The sequence below is a fragment of the Arabidopsis lyrata genome, assembly GCF_000004255.2.
Source record: "Arabidopsis lyrata subsp. lyrata unplaced genomic scaffold ARALYscaffold_7, whole genome shotgun sequence".
In the NCBI taxonomy this organism is placed as follows: Eukaryota; Viridiplantae; Streptophyta; class Magnoliopsida; order Brassicales; family Brassicaceae; genus Arabidopsis; species Arabidopsis lyrata.
In genome coordinates this window covers 22539290-22557686 of record NW_003302549.1, presented here as the reverse complement: position 1 = coordinate 22557686, position 18397 = coordinate 22539290, and the positions used below count along the sequence as shown (strand labels likewise).

Sequence of the window (18397 nt, the reverse complement as noted above, 5' to 3'; positions counted from 1 at the left end):
AAATTTCAATATTATCTCTGAAGATAGTTAGGATAAGGAGAAGGAAGGAATTTCAGTTTCTGAAACAAACAATGAGGCATGTAAGAAAAGTTCTGAAAGTAAGAAGTACTGTAGAAAGAAGAGATATGTCAGAGAAAGAAAAGAGGTTAGTATTCAATATTATAAAAGAAGATTTCTTACAAAATGAAGGTCAATTTAGAGATATGTTTTAAATGTTTATAATGAAATATATTCAAAGTACTTACAGGGGACTTTTTTTTACTTTTTTCACCTGCAGACAAATAAGCGTAAACAAGGGTGTGGATGTCGGATTTACACACTCAAGTATTTTTATTAATAGGAAAGATGATTCTTGAGGGACAAAAAGTAAGAACGTGAAAAGGCTTATGAATTGCTACATAAATTGCTATTGTATTTCTTGCTCCAGAGGGAGATCCCTTTACATGGCCATTGGCCTTTATATTTATACATAGAGAAACGACATTAAAATGAGTAATTAAGTACAATTATTCCTTCTTAAATGTGTCCGTTTTGATTCCTTGACTTTAATGCTCAACGTTTGAATTTGAGTTGACTCTGATCTTCTTGGGCCTCGCCTTTTTGGCCCAAGTGTCCTTGAACCGACTTACCCGTGTCTTCTACACCGAACTCATGTCACAGTGCAGTCACTTCGGATTCTCGAAGTGGTGACAATGATAATGAGATTTTGTCTATCTAACATGTATCAATCCCTAATACACATGCCATTGTAGTATATTAGGTTATCAATCCAATCTCAGTGTGACTGCAAGCATTCAAGATATGAAACAGAAAGCAAATAAGTCAAGCCAATTGTGAAAGGGTTTTGTGTGTTTCTATTGATCCTAAGCAACCAATTTAACATGCAAATACCGAATTTAAAAGCAATAAAAGAGAACTAAACAGCAAGTAAACAAGAGCAAGAAGTAAACTAAAGACCAGAAACTATCATGCATAAGCTTTGGAAAAGAAACTAGCAACCTAACAATGCAGAGAAACGATCTAGGCCTAACAGGTCGAGATGGTCACAAAAGTTAACAGAAACGAGATTTAAACAATCAATAGAGATAAAAGGTCCTGAGGAATGGGGTAATCGATTATGGCAGTCTCCTTAGTCTACCTAGGTGGTTAACAAACTCAATCAAGCTATCCCTAGACAATAGATTCGAATACAAATCAATCCACTCTCGTGACAGAGATTCTCAAGCTAAATCACTTTCATACTCAATTCTCATTGAAGAAATATAACCTAGCAGGCATTATGATTCAATCTAATAAAGTCAATAAGCATTCTAAACATCCAATCTCTTGGGCTAGAGTATGCAAATCTCTGGAATAGTTGGTTCAGACATTTCATCAAACACCTTTTGGGTGTGGAAATGTCTGAGATCAACTTCCAATTGATCAGAGAGGAAATAGCATTAAGATCTACTAAACCAGAAAGGAAATCAAGCAATTCTACACTTAACCACCTAAATATACTAAGGATTCCACACCTAATCTATCCCATCCTCAAGAACCCTAATCCACTACTCAAGAACACTGAAGAACATCATGCATAAAAACCCAGAAAACGTTTCAAACCCAGAAATCATTGAAAAGCAAGTATGATATAGATAAGAGGCAGATCTACAACTTTGATGAAGAAACGAAATCCAAAAACTCAAAGGATCAACAGGAAAAACGATTACAAAAACTAGGGTTTATGAGAGAAAAGAAGAATATCTGCTGGGTAATAAGAATATCCTCTGGACAATAGCATGTACCCCTATTTATAGGAAATACTAGGTTGCCCTAATTGGCTACAGGACAAAATAGAGAGTCGGTGGAGGCCAACTCGACGTGACGTCGAGCCAGCCACGTCGAGACCGTCTGATCTTCAAAGGTGGCGCCTTGACGTCCATCTCGACGTGTCATCGAGTCTGTCTGGTCGAGTCTGCTCCCAGTCTGCTTCTTGGCGTCCTACTCGACGTGTCGTAGAGCCTGCAGGTCGAGACTGCTCCCAGTCTGCTTCTTGGCGTCCTACTCGACGTGTCGTAGAGCCTGCAGGTCGAGACTGCTCCTGGGTGATCTTGAACGACTTCATTCCTCTCCAATTCGATCCCAAGTCTAGCTCCAAGGTCGTGTTGGTTCCTCCTTGCTCCATCAAGTCCCAAATAAGCTCCAAAGTACCTAAAACTCATCCAATATGCAACATGCTATGCCATGCAATGCAAATCGTACTAAGTGATGAAAATCTTATGAAAAAGGACTATTAATGCAATGAAACAGAGAGGAAACTAAGCTAAATGCATAAGAAATGTGTGCTAAAAAGAGGTAAAATACAGAGATATCAACTCCCCCAAACTTAGCTCTTGCTTGCCCTCAAGCAAACAAATAGAACCAAGCTGGAGAAGAGGTTTGAAAGTGGAGACAATCTTTGGTTGGTCTCGGACTTCTGGTGCGGGATCCGACACCAACAGTTAGCCCCCCAAGTTCTTCGAAGTACTATTCCAATTCGGAGGACTTTTAAATGCTTTAATGACCAAAGATTGCGTTCCGAGGAATCTTCTGATTTTTCCCGCCAAGATCCCATCAGACCTTTAATTTCGGCGCTACCCATATTTAGTCGCGTGACATCTGTCGCCATTATGACCGTATATCGATTATTTACTATTAAAGCGGGAAAAAACCTTCCCACTTCTTCCACGATTCCCAAGACGGTTTCATCATTATCACCTAGCTTGAGGTAACTTTCTTTTTCATTCTTTCTTTTACTCTTGATCATTGTGGTTAAAACTCCTTCTACTTCTCTCTCCAAATTTTCTTTTTTGGCGAAACTTGAAATTCCCAATGACTTCCGATTCCGATAGACCCGAGTCTCCGTCCTTCGATGAGAGGCGTTCTAGCAATGATGAGTGCACCCGCCCTAATGACATTGCCGGTCCGCACTATAGATCCACCTGCACCCTTCAATCCCTTGAGCGATTGAAGGGGCTCTGCCAAATCCCACCGGGAATTATGGCAGAGGCGCAGATAGCTGATCCTACGGAGTCCCCAGAAAGCCACCGCGACGGCTACTTCTGTGTATACGAGATCTATTTTAAAGGTTGCGGGCTGACCTTTCCTCTTCCCGAAGCCCTAGTTCGATACCTAGCAGCTCTTGAAATTGCTCTTCCTCAATTAACCCCTAATCTTCTTCGTACTATCCTCGGAATTATAACAATCGCGGCGGAGGCCGGATATGTTATCGGAGTCACTGAACTAAATGAGCTTCTAAGCGTAAGAAGTTCATCGAAGAAGACGGGGTACTTCTCAGCATATCCGAACGCTAATAGAAACATCATCTCGCACCTTCCAAACAAGGATGAAAATTGGCACCATCCTTGGTTTCTGATTAAGAAAACTCCCGCTTCGATTGGAAATCTTGCAGATTTACTCCCATCGAAGTGGTCTGCGAAGCCTGGTAGAGATTAGGTCGCATATATCTTTTCCGGTTGTTTTATTATCTTTATTGACTAAAACTGTTGTTTCATTTCGCAGCTTTCATCGGTTCCATTCTCCCATCCGAAGGGTTCATCGAATTCTTCAAGATAATCCTCGAAGGGGAAACCCTTTGGAATTCTTTCACTCTTGAACGATTCCTAGAAGCTAACCACAAGCTCAGGATGAGTCCACCGGGTCAACTTCACCAACTTCCGCCTCCTCCCTCAACTCAAAGGATGTCATCTCGGGCTCTTGCGGCCAAGCGTAAGGTGCTTTCCAAGCCGGTAGCTGAGGCTTGTGAGGAGAAGAAAAAGTTTCTCGCGACTTCTATAGATAAGAAGGACTACAGTAGGACCCTGCTGGTTGATGATGGCAGCACCGAAGGAGCCAGATCTGTTGCTTCTTTCAGATTAACTCCCCGTCGTGATCATCGTGACTCACGTTCTCCTCGGAGGGACCGATCTCCTCGCCGTGATTCACCTCGTCCCCCCCGAGATGTCTTTAGCAACGAACCACTTAAGAACTTGGTTCGTAGGAAGAGAGACAAGTCCTCTCGTAGTGATTCTTCCCCGCGAAGGGAGAAGTCAAGGCCCCGGACTGAGCGTTCACCTCGATCATCCCCTCCTATTGAACCAATGGGTCCTCCACGACCGGTTGAAATGTCTTCCTCTTCCCTGCCTGACAGTAAAAAGACTGCACGGAGCGCATCTCCAACAAAAGGGGATTCTGAATCCCGAGATGCTTCCTCGAGGTTAAAGCCTGCTCTTGTCCCTCAAGTCAAATCGCTTTCAGGTTTGATGATTTACACTGTCTCAAAAGTTTTTGTCTCTATTCAGATTCCAATTTTTACAACTCTTCCTCCTTTGCAGCTATGGAGAAGGAAGGCAGCGTTTTCCGATGCTTCAAGACCCGATCGGGTTCGACCTTGCCAGACTTCGACAAGTGGCGCCCTGCGATTCGTGAACGCTATTTGCTCCATGCTTATCATTCATCTCGGGTTAGTTTCGCTTTAATTTTCCGATTGTGTTGCCGTTCATCGAAATGCCTCATCATCTCAATTTCATGCATAATGGCAGGCTAACGGTGAGCTTAACGACATGGTTGAACATTATGAGGGGCTGGTCCTTGGTCAGGAAAAGGAGATTGACGCGTGGAAGAAAAAACTTTCTGCTCTTGAGGCTGAACTAAGCTCTTCTACCGGCTCCAAGCACGACCTGGAGGACAAAGTCGACAGTCTAACATCCGAGCTGGCGAAGATTAAGGGGGAGCTGCAGGATCAGTACGACCAAAATTTCAAACTCCAGGATGAGCTTTCTGGTGTTCAGGGTAGGCTTCACGAATCCGAATCAACCGCCGATACCCTGAATAACCAACTCATTGAGCTTAACGCGAAGTACAAGGCGATTGCCAAATTGCGTGATTCCGAGTTGGCAAGGTCGGCATCGAAAGCCAGAAAGGAAGTTAAGAAGAGCGGGATGGAGTTGATCCAAGGGGCCATCCGCTTCATGCAGACCGAGAAGGCTAGGTCAGATTTGGAATCAGACATCAAGGAGCACGAGAGCAACCTGATTCTGTTGGATCAAATCCATGATACGGATTTCTCCGAGGAGCAAGAAAGGACCGAACTGTCGGCTAATCTTTCTGAAAAGCGGAGTCGCTTGGCAGCTCTTCCCACTTCGACCTTCAACCCGCAGGATTTCGAGGAATTCTTCACTGAATCGCCTCCTATAAGTGAATCGGGTCTAGACTGGGCAGGTAACGCTTGGCTCCTGACACTTACTACCTTTATCTCACCTTATGTTTTTTTTTTTTTAAAAAGTTGACTGGAACTGTCCTTCCCAGGTTCAAGTGAGGCGGAGGATGTCGTCCCACCCGAGGTACCTGCGGCACCGGCGGTCACTCCGGAGGATGGTTGTAATGTAGAGGGCGGACCAAGAGCTCCATCCGACCAAGCACCAGTCAAGGAGGTGAATGAAACTTCGGTTGCTGAGCCGGAGTCCGAGGTGGATATCATTCCGTAGTGGCTGCGTCCACTTTAAATTGGGGATTGTCCCATTTAGTTTAAACTTAATTTCGAACTTATTTTTGGCCTAAGGAGGCTTTATTATTTCTTTTGAACAAGATACTTGTCTGAGGAGGCTTTTAAACCTTTCTAGGTTATGACCCGAGGGGGTTTGGTTAAAATTATATGCGGGTTTGCAAAGTCCGCTTTTAACCTTTTGTGGCCTTGTGGTTATGCTTTTGAGATTTTTAGGCTGATCAGACCTTTCTCTTTAGAATGCGAGAACTGAGCTCGGCTTAAAGCGAGTTCCCCACTTCGGGTTTAGTCAACTCGATAAATTTATTGGGCTTGGGCCTCAGAAACTTTTGTAGTTAATGCGACGGTTGCTCTTTTTTTTTTTTTTTTTTTAAAAAGTAGGGAAACGGCTCGTCTTTAATGCAATAACTGCCCTTTCTCGATTTTCCAAAAAAGGGGTTAAACCACTCGGGCACACTACCATTATTGGATTTATGGTTCCAAGACAACCCTAAATCATTATAAATAAAGGCTTACCTACCTCTAAGCTTTATTTAACTTCGTTTTTAGAATCTTACTTGAGTAATATTACGAGAATGGAAAACGAAAAAGTAGCCCCCGTTGATCCCGGCAGCCCACTCTTCTTGTCCGGCGACGGCTTTGAACCGGCCGGCGTTCTTTTTCCTCACGCCGTCTTCCACTTTCCTTCGAAGGAGAACAAGGAGGCTTACGACTTTATTGACAAGGCAACTATTTAAAGTTTTTTGATTTAAAAACTTCTTGTTTCATCTTATTCATTCATCTTTATGCTAGGTTGCCAACAAGCACAGTCGCTTGTGTGAAGAGAGGCAACGGCTGGGCCTCAAAAGGCAAACGCTCGAGGCTCGCATCGCTCGGGTGGAGAGGAAGATACGGGCTTTGGAAAGTGATCCCTTTCAATGGGAATGGCGGAACTTCGATTCTGTTGCTGAGATCCTGAAGATGCTTCGGATGTATCTCCGTGCTAGAGGAGTTCCGGGTCCTGTGAATGCTCCGGTCCATACCGTTCCATCTGACAGCGAGGAAGAAGACGAGGAGGAGGCCAGCACCTGTCGGAAACGCGTTCGGGATCATCCCGAAGTGGATGCCAAGAACAAGGCGTCCACTTCGAAGACTAAACCGGCGATGAAGGAGCCTGTTCCTGAGCCTCTTCCATAAATGTTCTCTAACTTCTTCTTTATTTTGAACTCGTAATGGGCTTCGGCCCCTTTTTATTTATGGAAACATTCGCAATTTTCCTTATTTTCAAATATTCTCGGAGATACGCCTTTTAATGCAGGATCTGTTCGAGGGCATAAATCTCTCCGCGAATCACTCCATTCCTAGGATAGAACCTGCAGCTTGCTAGGGATATGACGTTCCTATAAATTATAGTCTCAATTTCCCTTTACTCCTCACCATTCTTTTCATTTTAGTAGGTATGGAGTTCAATCTTCGCTGTTCAGAATCTATGCCCGACTTCTCCAGAATCGGAATGATAAACGAAGATGTTCCGAATGAGCCAAGCAGGCAGCTTCCTCCACTTCGCGGCTTCTTAAGATCTCAGATTCGAGCCCCATGTGCTTTGATCAGGGATCTCCCAATCAGAGACCAAGGGACAGCGACGGCGTTCATAGAGGCACTCGCGCTTCAACACCGGAAGTTTATGTTGGAAAAGAGGAGACTCCGGAAGAGGATTAACCGGATGCAACGCAGGCTTACTACGGTGTCAAGAGATCTTCACATCCTTGAATCTCACCCCGGAGAGTGGATTGAGCTTGGAATATCTGACTTTGCTCGAATTCCGGACTGCATGATGCCAATCCTCGATCTTGCTGGTCAAGGAGTTGAAGTGTTCTGCTCATCGACAAGATTTTCATAGTCCGAAGTGTACGACGAGCGACATCCCGTCTTTTGAATAAATGCTCTATTTCCAACCTCTTGTATGTTCGTATAGCCGAACCTTTATTTGCTTCACTTGTTCGCACAGTCGAACCTTTTTCCTTTAATAAAGAAATAAAACAAATTTTATTAATAGCTGAACTCGTTTCCGAGCTGCCTACGTACCCATTTCGGGATCAAGCCACATCGTAGTTCATGTACATAAACAATGCATGTAGCTTTAGACATAAAACTTCTTTAGGTTGATCACATTCCAAGGTCGCTTGACTGGATTGTCTTCTAAGTCTTTTAACCTATAAACACCGTTCCGAACCACTTCGGTAATAATGTAAGGTCCTTCCCAATTAATACCGAGTTTACCGGCACCTTCTTCTTTTTTGTTGTCAAAGACGCGCCTTAATATATAATATCCCACGAAGAAAGGCCTACTTTTAACCTTAGAATTGTAATACCGGGCTGCTGCCTGCTGGTAATTCTGGATCCGAATTAGAGCTTGATCACGCCTTTCATTTATGGTATCTAGTGAATCATTAAGCATTGCTGAATTTTCCTCCTCATTTAACGGTGCTTCTGTTCGGCGAAGTCCGGGCACATTGAGTTCAGCTGGTACTACCGCCTCCATGCCATAAACCAAAGAGAATGGAGTTTCTCCTGTAGGTCGCCTAGGGGTTGTACGATAGGCCCACAGGACGGGTTGGAGTTCTTCATACCATCCTCCCTTTAGATAACTTAAGCGTTTCTTGAGATTGCTAATATTGTCTTGTTCGCGGCTTCAGCTTGACCGTTTCCTTGCGGATATCGTGGAGTAGAATAACTAACTTTGATTCCCCAGTCCGCACAAAAGGCATCAAACTCGTGTGAAATGAATTGTGGTCCATTATCAGTGACTATTTCGTATGGAACTCCATGTCGACATATAATGTTTTTCCAAATAAAGGTCTTCACCGCCGAATCCTTGATACCAACATACGCCTCAGCTTCAATCCATTTTGAAAAGTAGTCCGTAAGGACTAAAAAGTACTGTACACCTCGAGTTGATTTGTGCAATGGTCCAATGATGTCCATTGACCACCTCATAAACGGGTATGGGGCGGAAATGGAGGAGAATAATTCCGACGGTTGATGGATCAATGGTGCATGGAGTTGGCAGCGCTTGCATCTTTGGGCGAACTTAACACAATCTGTGATCATAGTGGGCCAATAATACCCCATTCTTTTAACTTTAAAAGCCATAGCTCTTCCTGATGAATGACTCCCACATAATCCTTCATGCACTTCGCTCATGACGATTTCGACTTCGGGCCCAAAAATGCATAATATAGGTAAGGGTCACTGACACCTCGTCTATATAACGCATCCTTTGACAGACAAAATTTCGCGCTAACGATTTTCATTTTCCTGGCCTGCCATTTATTCTTTGGGAGCTCACCTGTCATGATGTAGTGCTTTATTGGCTCCCTCCAGTCAGCCCCCCAGTCTTTAGCCGGAATTTGGTCAACTTTGTGAAATATTCGTGGCTCTGGCTCGGGATGCTCGTTTGGTTCAAGAACATCCTCCTCGATTAACGGCTCGGTTTCTAACATTGTTTCTGGAATCACCTCTTCAGCTAAGACAACGGGTTCCTTGTTAGATGTATTCGATCCCTTTGACTTCCTTCGTTTGTTGGGTGGCGTTTCGATATCTGGTTCGCCACGTTCGCGTGCCGCTGCTCGAGACCTTGTAACGACGAGGGTTTCTTTGCTGTCTTGAATGCTTCGCTCCGAAATGCATTCCACTGGAATAACTCTCTTTAACTCAGGATCTGATGTTGACGCCAATGCGGCAAGTGCATCCGCAGTTGTATTCTCTCCCCGAGGTATGCGGATTAATTCGAATTTCGAGAAATTTTTAGATAAATCCTTCACCACTTCGAGGTATGCTTCCATTCTTGAATCTTTGGCTTCATAGTCTCCATTAAATTGGTTAACTACTAATTGCGAATCGCAATAAGCCAATATTTCCTTAGGTCCAACTCCTTGTGCTAATCGAAGTCCGGCAATCAGGGCTTCGTATTCTGCCTCATTGTTGGAGGCATTGAATAACAACCGGAATGATTGTTCTAGAATTTCTGATGTTGGAGATTCCAACTTGATTCCCACTCCGGATCCTTGCTTTGTTGAAGACCCGTCTACGTGTAATTTCCAAGTTTGGTTCTCCGGTTGCTCTATCGTTCCAGGTACTGGTAACTCGGTTAAGAAATCTGCTAAAACCTGAGCTTTCATACTGATCCGGCTTTTGAATTCTATATCGTACTCGCTTAACTCCACCGCCCATTTCGCCAAACGTCCGGACTGATTTGGACTATGAAGTATTGTTCGGAGTGGTTGGTTGGTTAATACTTCAACCGGATGGGATTGAAAATATGGGCGCAGCTTCCGAGCCGAAGTTACCACCGCGAGTGCAAGTTTTTCCATCATTGTGTATCTTGTTTCCGGATCCGTCATTGACTTGCTTACGTAGTAAATTGGTTTCTGCTCCCCACGGTCTTCCCGAACCAAGACTCCACTAACCGCGTGACTTGAAACCGACACGTACAAATAAAGTTTTTCATCCACTTCTGGTTTGGACAGTATAGGTGGAGTGGATAAGTATGCCTTAAGCTGCCCAAAAGCTTCTTCGCACTTCTTATCCCAAAGGAATCCTTTGTTCCCTTTTAGAATTTGGTAGAAAGGTAACGATTTATCTGTTGATCTCGAGATAAAACGATTCAGAGCCGCAATCCGCCCAGTCAACTGTTGTACTTCTTTGAAGTTTCTTGGAGATGGCATGTTTAGAAAGGCGTTAATTTGATTTGGATTGGCTTCAATCCCTCTTTCTGTCACGATATAGCCAAGAAATTCCCCGGATGGGACTCCAAATGTGCATTTCACCGGGTTCAGCTTCATTTGATACTTATTGAGAATATCAAAACATTCCTCTAAATGCCTAATGTGATCCTCTTTCTTTAACGATTTAACCAACATATCATCTATGTAGACTTCCATTGTTTTCCCGAGATGATTATGGAACATCTTGTTAACCAACCGTTGATATGTTGCTCCTGCATTTTTCAAACCAAAAGGCATTACCTTGTAACAATAGATACCTCTATCAGTGATAAACGACGTTTTTTCTTGGTCTTTGGGGTTCATCATTATTTGATTATAACCCGAGAAGGCATCCATGAATGTTAACATCTCGTTCCCAGCGGTGGACTCTACAAGTCGATCTATATGTGGGAGCGGGAAACTATCTTTGGGACATGCTTTATTGAGGTCTGTGAAGTCGATGCAAACCCTATCCTTCCTATTCTTTTTCTTGACAACGACAGTGTTTGCTACCCATTCCGGATATTGCACTTCTCTTATGGACCCTATCTTCAAAAGTTTATCCACTTCGTCATTTACTATTTTCGCTCGCTCCACTCCAAGCTTTCTTCTTTTTTGTTTCACCGGTTTGAAGCTTGGATCCACGTTTAGTTCATGACAAATTATACTTGGATTTATGCCAGGCATGTCCGCTGCTGACCATGCAAACGATGTTTTGTTTTTCCTTAAGAGTTCGATCAAAGCTTCTTTTATTTGGCCAGTCAAAGTTGCCCCAATTCGAATTTTCCGGTCCGGCTTGTCTTCTTCCAACACCACTTCGATTACTATATCATCTTTCTTTTGCCCGCTAGGAAATTTTGTTCTTAGTCCTTCTTTTGCGGGCTTCATTAATTGCTATTGAATCTTCATACGGTGGCTAGCTAGATAACACGTCCGTGAAGCTTCTTGGTCTCCCCGAATTGTTTCTACTCCTCTTGACGTTGGAAATTTGATACATTGATGATATGTAGAGGGGACTGCTTTCATTTGATAAATCCAGGGAGTACCGAGGATGATGTTGTAAGCTGCGGGCTTATCGAAGACAACAAAGTCCACGATCTTCGATACTTTTTTGGCAAGGACCGGTAGCTTGATTGTCCCGAGAGACATGGCTGATTCACTTGTGAACGCAACTAATGGAGTCGGAGGCCCCACTATATCCGCCCGACTAATTCCCATTCTTTCTAGAGTACTTAAAAAGATCAAATCGACCGAACTGCCTGTATCTATAAGGATCCTTGATACTTCGAAGTTGGCAACGTCAAGGTTAATGACTAGAGCATCATCATGAGGTCTTTCGAGGTATCGCGTTTCTTCCTCATTAAATGATATTGATGCACCTTGAAAATCGACTTCTTCGCTTAAGCTTGCTTTGAGCAGGATATTTCGTCTATGTTTCTTGATGGAACTTATCGAATCTCCGCAAAATTTGGAACCTCCTAGAATAACATTGATCTTACCCATAGAATTCCTTGGTTCTTCTTCGTTGGTTAACCTTGGTCTTTTAGAATTTTGATCTTCGGAACTTCCCTTTGCTTCGTGGTATTCCTTCACAAAATCTTTTATATCGAATTTGGAAAGATCTCCACTAGCCCAAAGCTCTGCGAGGTGCCTTTTAAGAACGCTGCAATCCTTGGTTAAATGTCCGGTTACTTTATGAATGTCGCAATATAGACTTTCATCACGGACCCAAGTGTTTGATCTTCCTTTCCCTTGGAATTGCTTTCCGACGGTACTGTTGAAGGGTTGCGACCCAAATTTCCTTGGTCCTTTGCTCTCCCTAGGCTCGAACTTCTTGGTAGGGACGGTGATTGCTGGCTTTTCTTGTTTATTTCTTTTGGCAAAACTTTCTTTTTTGTCCTCTACCTCCATCTAGTTGTTCGCGCGAAAGAGTGCATCCTGAATTGTGTCTGGTTTATGAAGTATTAAGTCTTCTTTAAACCTTGAATCATGTCGCAATCCTTTTCGTAGGGCAGATAAAGCTGATTGCTGCGAGATTCTTGGGAGCTTTGACAGCACTCCTTTGAATTTGGTGATGAAAACTCGAAGTGACTCATTAGATCCTTGCGATAAGTTCCAAAGATCGGCATCCGAAACGCTTTTATCCATAAGGATGGAGTATTGCTTTAAGAATACGGCTGATAGTTCGTCGAAATTGCTGATCGAACCTGGCTCTAATTGGGTGAACCACATTAGAGCTTGGCCACATAGATTCTCCGAAAAAAGCTTGCAGTAGCCTGCGTCCTCAACAGCTTCATCCAATTCGACTCTTCCAGCAGCGATCAGAAAAGCTGCGAGATAGCTTTTTGGATCCTCCAATCCGCTGTAAGGGTCCAACTTGAGTTTCCGGGAATCTTTGATCCTCAAACTTGCAATTCGCGAGATGAAAGGTGTTCGCCTAGCTTCTTCAATGACTCGATTGATGTCTGGCTCCGAACTTGTAGCTTGATGAAATTTTGATTTCATTTCTTTTAATTCCTGGCTAACCTTCCTCATGGTCTCGAACTGATCGAGGTTCTTCTGCTCGTATTGAGCTGCAAGTTGTTCTTCATCTCTGAGCTGTGTCTCTTCTTCCAACGTCTGAACTACATTATTAGTAGCACCGGGAGTTGTTTGTCCGCTGGTTTCATTTTGTGCAGCGGAACTTGGCGAGTTGAATATCCCTCTTCGGATTCCCACAAGGTTTCCTGCACTTAAAGAGCGAACACGAGTTTGTATAGTATTGACGTTTTGACTAAGAGATACCTGGGATGTTTGCAACGTATCGACGGCCTTTTCCACATCCGAGAACTTTTGTGATATGTCCGACATGGTTTGCTGCATAGCTTTGAGGGTTTCAGCCAATGATGTCTCAACGGTGTCTCCTCCGGACATTGTTGCTTATCTCGGAAATGTAATAAAGAAAAATCTGACCACTCAAGAATCCTATTTCCCCACAGACGGCGCCAAAATGTGGATGTCGGATTTACACACTCAAGTATTTTTATTAATAGGAAAGATGATTCTTGAGGGACAAAAAGTAAGAACGTGAAAAGGCTTATGAATTGCTACAGAAATTGCTATTGTATTTCTTGCTCCAGAGGGAGATCCCTTTACATGGCCATTGGCCTTTATATTTATACATAGAGAAACGACATTAAAATGAGTAATTAAGTACAATTATTCCTTCTTAAATGTGTCCGTTTTGATTCCTTGACTTTAATGCTCAACGTTTGAATTTGAGTTGACTCTGATCTTCGTGGGCCTCGCCTTTTTGGCCCAAGTGTCCTTGAACCGACTTACCCGTGTCTTCTACACCGAACTCATGTCACAGTGCAGTCACTTCGGATTCTCGAAGTGGTGACAACCACTTCGACTGTTCCTTCGGCTCATGGGTCCAATGGGCTTCATCCTTTATGGGCCATTATCTTGACTACGTGGCAATCTTTGGTTGGTCTCGGACTTCTGGTGCGGGATCCGACACCAACAAAGGGGATAATTCTTATAATGATATTCCTACAAGAAAACAGGTAAGAATTCAATTTTGTAAAACAATCTGTTCGTTTTTATAAACTAATTTCACAAGGAATGCATTGTTGCATTTCTTTTGTACATATATAAGCAAAGACATTACAAGTTTTACAAATTGTAATGTCTTTTATTACTTCACAAGGAATGCATTGTTTTAAACTGAGTATTCGTGGCATTGTTTGAAATTTTTACAAGTTGTTTTTATAAGTGTTTTTTTGTTTTTTTTGTTTGCAGCCTCAGAGAAAAAAATGCAAAAATACTGACAAAGTTGCTGCTGATCTTGGAACAAGAACATGTGATCAAGAATTAGGGGATAAAACTGATAATGATGTTCCACTAAAAACTAGTCAACAAGATGTAGATAATAAATCAAAAGCTGATGGTCCATCAAGAAGAAGCCAGCGAAGTCAAGTGCCTTCCATTTATTCTCAGCCACCTTACACGGCAGAGAAGAAGAAGCACCCAACACTTCACCCCTTTGCAAAAGTTGACACAAAAAGGTTTGAAAGTTTATGTGAATGGAAGAAGTCGACAAAAAACAAGTGAGTTTTAAGTTTGTAAAACTCAAAATAATATTCATAACGTATTTTAAAGGTTTTACATCATCTCTGACTTTTACAATGTATTTTACAACGTATTTTAAAGATTTTACATTGCCTCATTGGATGTTACATTGACTCATTGGATGTTCTTATAATTATATATATATATATATATATATATATTTGTTGTAGGGTGCTAACAGTTGGGGGAATCAAAGTAGATTCCAAATGGTTCACAACACTAGAAACGCAGGGGAAACCAATATCAGGATCGGTATGTATGATTTTCTTTCAAGTATTCTAATCTTGTAAAACTTTAAAAAACCATTGTAAATTTTAAAGTTCATATAGACTAGCAAACATGAGTAATTTGTTTTCCTTTTTGTGTGTGTTTTTCTTAGCATGTTGATGCAGCTTTACACTTGATCAAAACTAGAAGGGAAAATCATCCAGAAATGTACCTTAACAAAACTGTTGTTTTTGTTGGATCATCTTTCTTAAATGCGATTGACGATGAGTATGCTGAGTTTGTAGTCGCAAAAGATGATTTTCAGTTTAGTTCTGAAGAGATAAGTAAGCTGGAGATTGGAAGCAAGACAAATTACATATATGCTCCTATGTGCTTGAAAGGAAAATGTTGGGTTCCAGTAGTGATCAATATCGAGAGAAGGTCTTTGATCATTCTCGATTACGCGACATCATTTGTTTCAGAAAATGTTAAAAGGATGCATGTGGTTGCATATTCTGTTGCGATGCCGTACATTTTGCGCAAGCTCCTCAACAAAACAGATATGGATGTTTCAGCATTCAAAATATCTGTAGTGGACAATATATCACAGGTAAATTTTGTGATAAGTGAGATTGTAGATTGTATTCATTAAAACCTTTTTTATATGTCTTTTTTTGTTTTTGATGCTAGGCTGAAAAGATTGAAGATACTGGGATGTACATGATGAAGATGATGGAATGCTATGCTATGCATATTAATGCAAATGAGAAACTTTCAGAAGGAAAAATTGGAGACATGATAAAGAAACTTGCGGTTGACATCTTTACAGAAATAACAGATTTCTAGGTAAGACTTCTCTCAGGTTTTAACATGTAAATTAGAAACCTACAACTAAGCTTATATTTCTTGATTTATTACTTTGATCAGGGGCTAATTGTAAGAGCTGGGAAGAAAAGATTGCTGGGGGAAAAATGATCTGTTCTTTTTGAAGAAAACGTTGCTGTTTTACAAATTTTTAATTTTTGCTGAGAATATCTGTAGTGATTTTCGCATGAATTTTACTTTGTATAACTCTCTAGTTGTGAATTTAAGTTTTTTTTTTCTATGTACCTGCATCTATAACATCCAATCTTCATTTATACCATTTTATCTTTTGATGTTAATTTTTAAAAGCTATCTAAACATTTTACAATGTTAAGTCTTCATCTATACCATTTTAATGTTTTTACAATGTATATGATTATATATAGAAAGAACTTTTAAGGTTTTACAATGTTTATAAGCTTATGAAAATAAAACCATCTTATTTATATTTTTATCAAATTTTTCATGATTCTTTAAATTTACAATTGTTTTACAAAGTATTTTCAAGTTTTTAAAAGATTTTTCAAAATTTTGCAAGGTAATTTTAGTTTTATAATATATTTTTCAAAGATTTACAGTGTGTTTTAAAAGTTTATAACGTGTTTTAAAATGGTTTTACAACCTGTTTTTAATCGAACTAAGAATAAGATAGTTGTAAATAGTTGGGCCGAAATAAAAAAGAAAAAACCTTTAAAACACTTTAAAACCCATTTGATAGAGAAAAAAAAAAATAGAAGGGGAAAAAAACCGATTCTCTCAGTCTCCTTCTCCGTTGAGTACAAGAAGAATAAATTAAGGGTTTTCGCTTAGCTTCACGGCTTTAGATTCTACAGTTTTGGTTCCATCTCGGCTTCTCCGTTTTCATAAGGTTCAATCTCGTCTTCTCCGTTTTCATAAGGTTCAATCTCGACTTTTCGGCTTCTTCGATTTCATCTGCCTAGGGTTTTGGGTTCCGTCACATCAGTCGATTTTACGGTTAAATTACTTTAAAACTTCGTTACTTTTTTGATTCATATGCCAAATTAGGTTATTTCCCCTTCAAAATCGAGTTTTTGTGACATTGGATGATTTTTGAAATTTTGTGATTTTATAAGGGTTTTACAAGGGTTTTTATAGGTTAATACGTTTTTACAAGGGTTTTATGATGGTTTTAAAAGAGGTTAAAAAGTGTTTTTAAAGTGTTTTACAAGGCTTTTTGTAGGTTAAAAGGTTTTTACAAGAGTTTTATAAGGTTTTACAAGGTTTTTTAAAGTGTTTTAAAGAGTTTTACAAGGGTTTTAAAAAGATTTTATATAGATCTTACAAGTGTAACAACTTTTTGAAAACGTAGTAACACCTTTCTCCAAGAATAAACGTAAAAAAGGTTTTATAACAAGTTATGAAAGTTTTTCAATAATATTTTTTAAAAAAGTCACAAAATACTTAATATGTTATGTAATAAAATAAAATAAAAACTATATTGGAGCCACACAACTACTTTTGTTGTGTCCATTTTGACCACACCGACGACATTTGTAATTTGTTGCAGATTTTCCATACTCCCATCCACTAGGTATTCTCTTTTTCTTAGGCCTGCCACTAGGAACACGAGAAGATGGTGGTCGACAAACAAAAGCAGCAACATCGGCTGGAACCTCCCATTGTGTCCTATCACCAACGGGATATATACTCTCTGAATATGCTAGCGTCCAACTGTCAAACAAAGATGTAATTTTAAAAAATTGTAAGAGTTTTCAAAGGTTTGCAAGACAATCAGAAGGTTTTTTTAGGTCTTACAAGGTTTTTAGAGGTTGAACAAGTTTTTACAAGACATGATAAGGGTTTCACAATGTTTTTATAATATTTTACAAGGTTTTTTGATGATTTTGATAAGAAATTGATTTACAAGGTTTTTAATGGTTATAAAAAATTTTAAAATACAGTTTTATAACTTGTTTTATATAGTAACATACCTGTAAAGTTAGAATATGACATACCTTTTGTTGGAGTATAAGGTATCAACATAATCATATTCGTTAAGATTAATATGTTTTGCAGCCGCTATTGCATGAGCACACGGGATTTTCGTGATATTGAACACACAACACGTGCAGTCTCTTGTTTCCAAATTCACAACATGAACCAACGTACCTCCTTTCACTTCAAACACGTGTTGATTCACTTGTGACACTTCAAGCCAGCGTGCAGTAGAATCATACAGTGTCTTTACTTGCTTCATCACATTCACAGTAACTGAATGCCTATTACGAGTACCCTTCTCATGTCGTTCATTGAACCATCTGGTAAGAGTAGACCTAATTGTATCAAACAAACAGACAATTGGATACTCACGGCTTTCTTTCAACAGAGAATTCAAAGACTCAGCTAAGTTTGATGTCATAATGTTGTATCGATTGGCAGGTGCACAAGCACGTGACCATTTTTTGACATCCAAATCCCACAGATACTGTGCCATCTTGTTGTCAGCAAGAGACAGTTCATGGAACAATTGTTCAAAATCAAACCTTGTGTAAGCATAAGCTGCATCTTTCATAACTGGAATAAGCGTAGAGGATGACTTAAACCCAGTCTCAAGGTTTTTCTCCAAATGAAAAATGCAGATCCCATGATGAGCAAGTGGATAATTAACAATAAGAGCATTGGCAATTGATGATGCACGATCTGACACAAAAACTAAATCAGGTTCATCCGGGATAATTTTCTTCAAACACTTCATAAACCAGTCCCACGAAGCATCATTTTCTGAATCAACTACGCCAAATGCAATAGGATACAAATGAAAGTCACCATCTTGTGCTGAGGCACCAAGCAAAGTCCCTTTAAAATTTGATTTCAAATGAGCACCGTCAATACAAATCACTTTTCTCATCAACTTAAACCCTCTAATTGACGGACCAAAAGCAAGAAATGCGTACTTAAATTTGTTGTCAGGATCGACCTCAATGAA

General features: G+C 40.6%; 1 protein-coding gene and 1 long non-coding RNA gene across 2 annotated transcripts; both read left to right on the top strand.

The window, feature by feature from the left end:
• Positions 1 to 4462: 4462 nt before the first annotated feature.
• Positions 4463 to 5228, top strand: LOC110226183 (the record flags this gene model as incomplete). The annotated part of the gene is made up of 3 exons (XM_021016905.1): positions 4463 to 4480; positions 4560 to 4876; positions 4919 to 5228. Coding segments are annotated over 3 exons (645 nt in total), but the record flags the coding sequence as incomplete, so codon positions are not given.
• A 10158-nt stretch (positions 5229 to 15386) lies between these two features.
• LOC110226182 lies at positions 15387 to 15691 on the top strand. The gene is made up of 2 exons (XR_002330261.1): positions 15387 to 15432; positions 15514 to 15691. It is a non-coding gene; the product is annotated as an uncharacterized LOC110226182 (long non-coding RNA).
• Positions 15692 to 18397: the final 2706 nt, after the last annotated feature.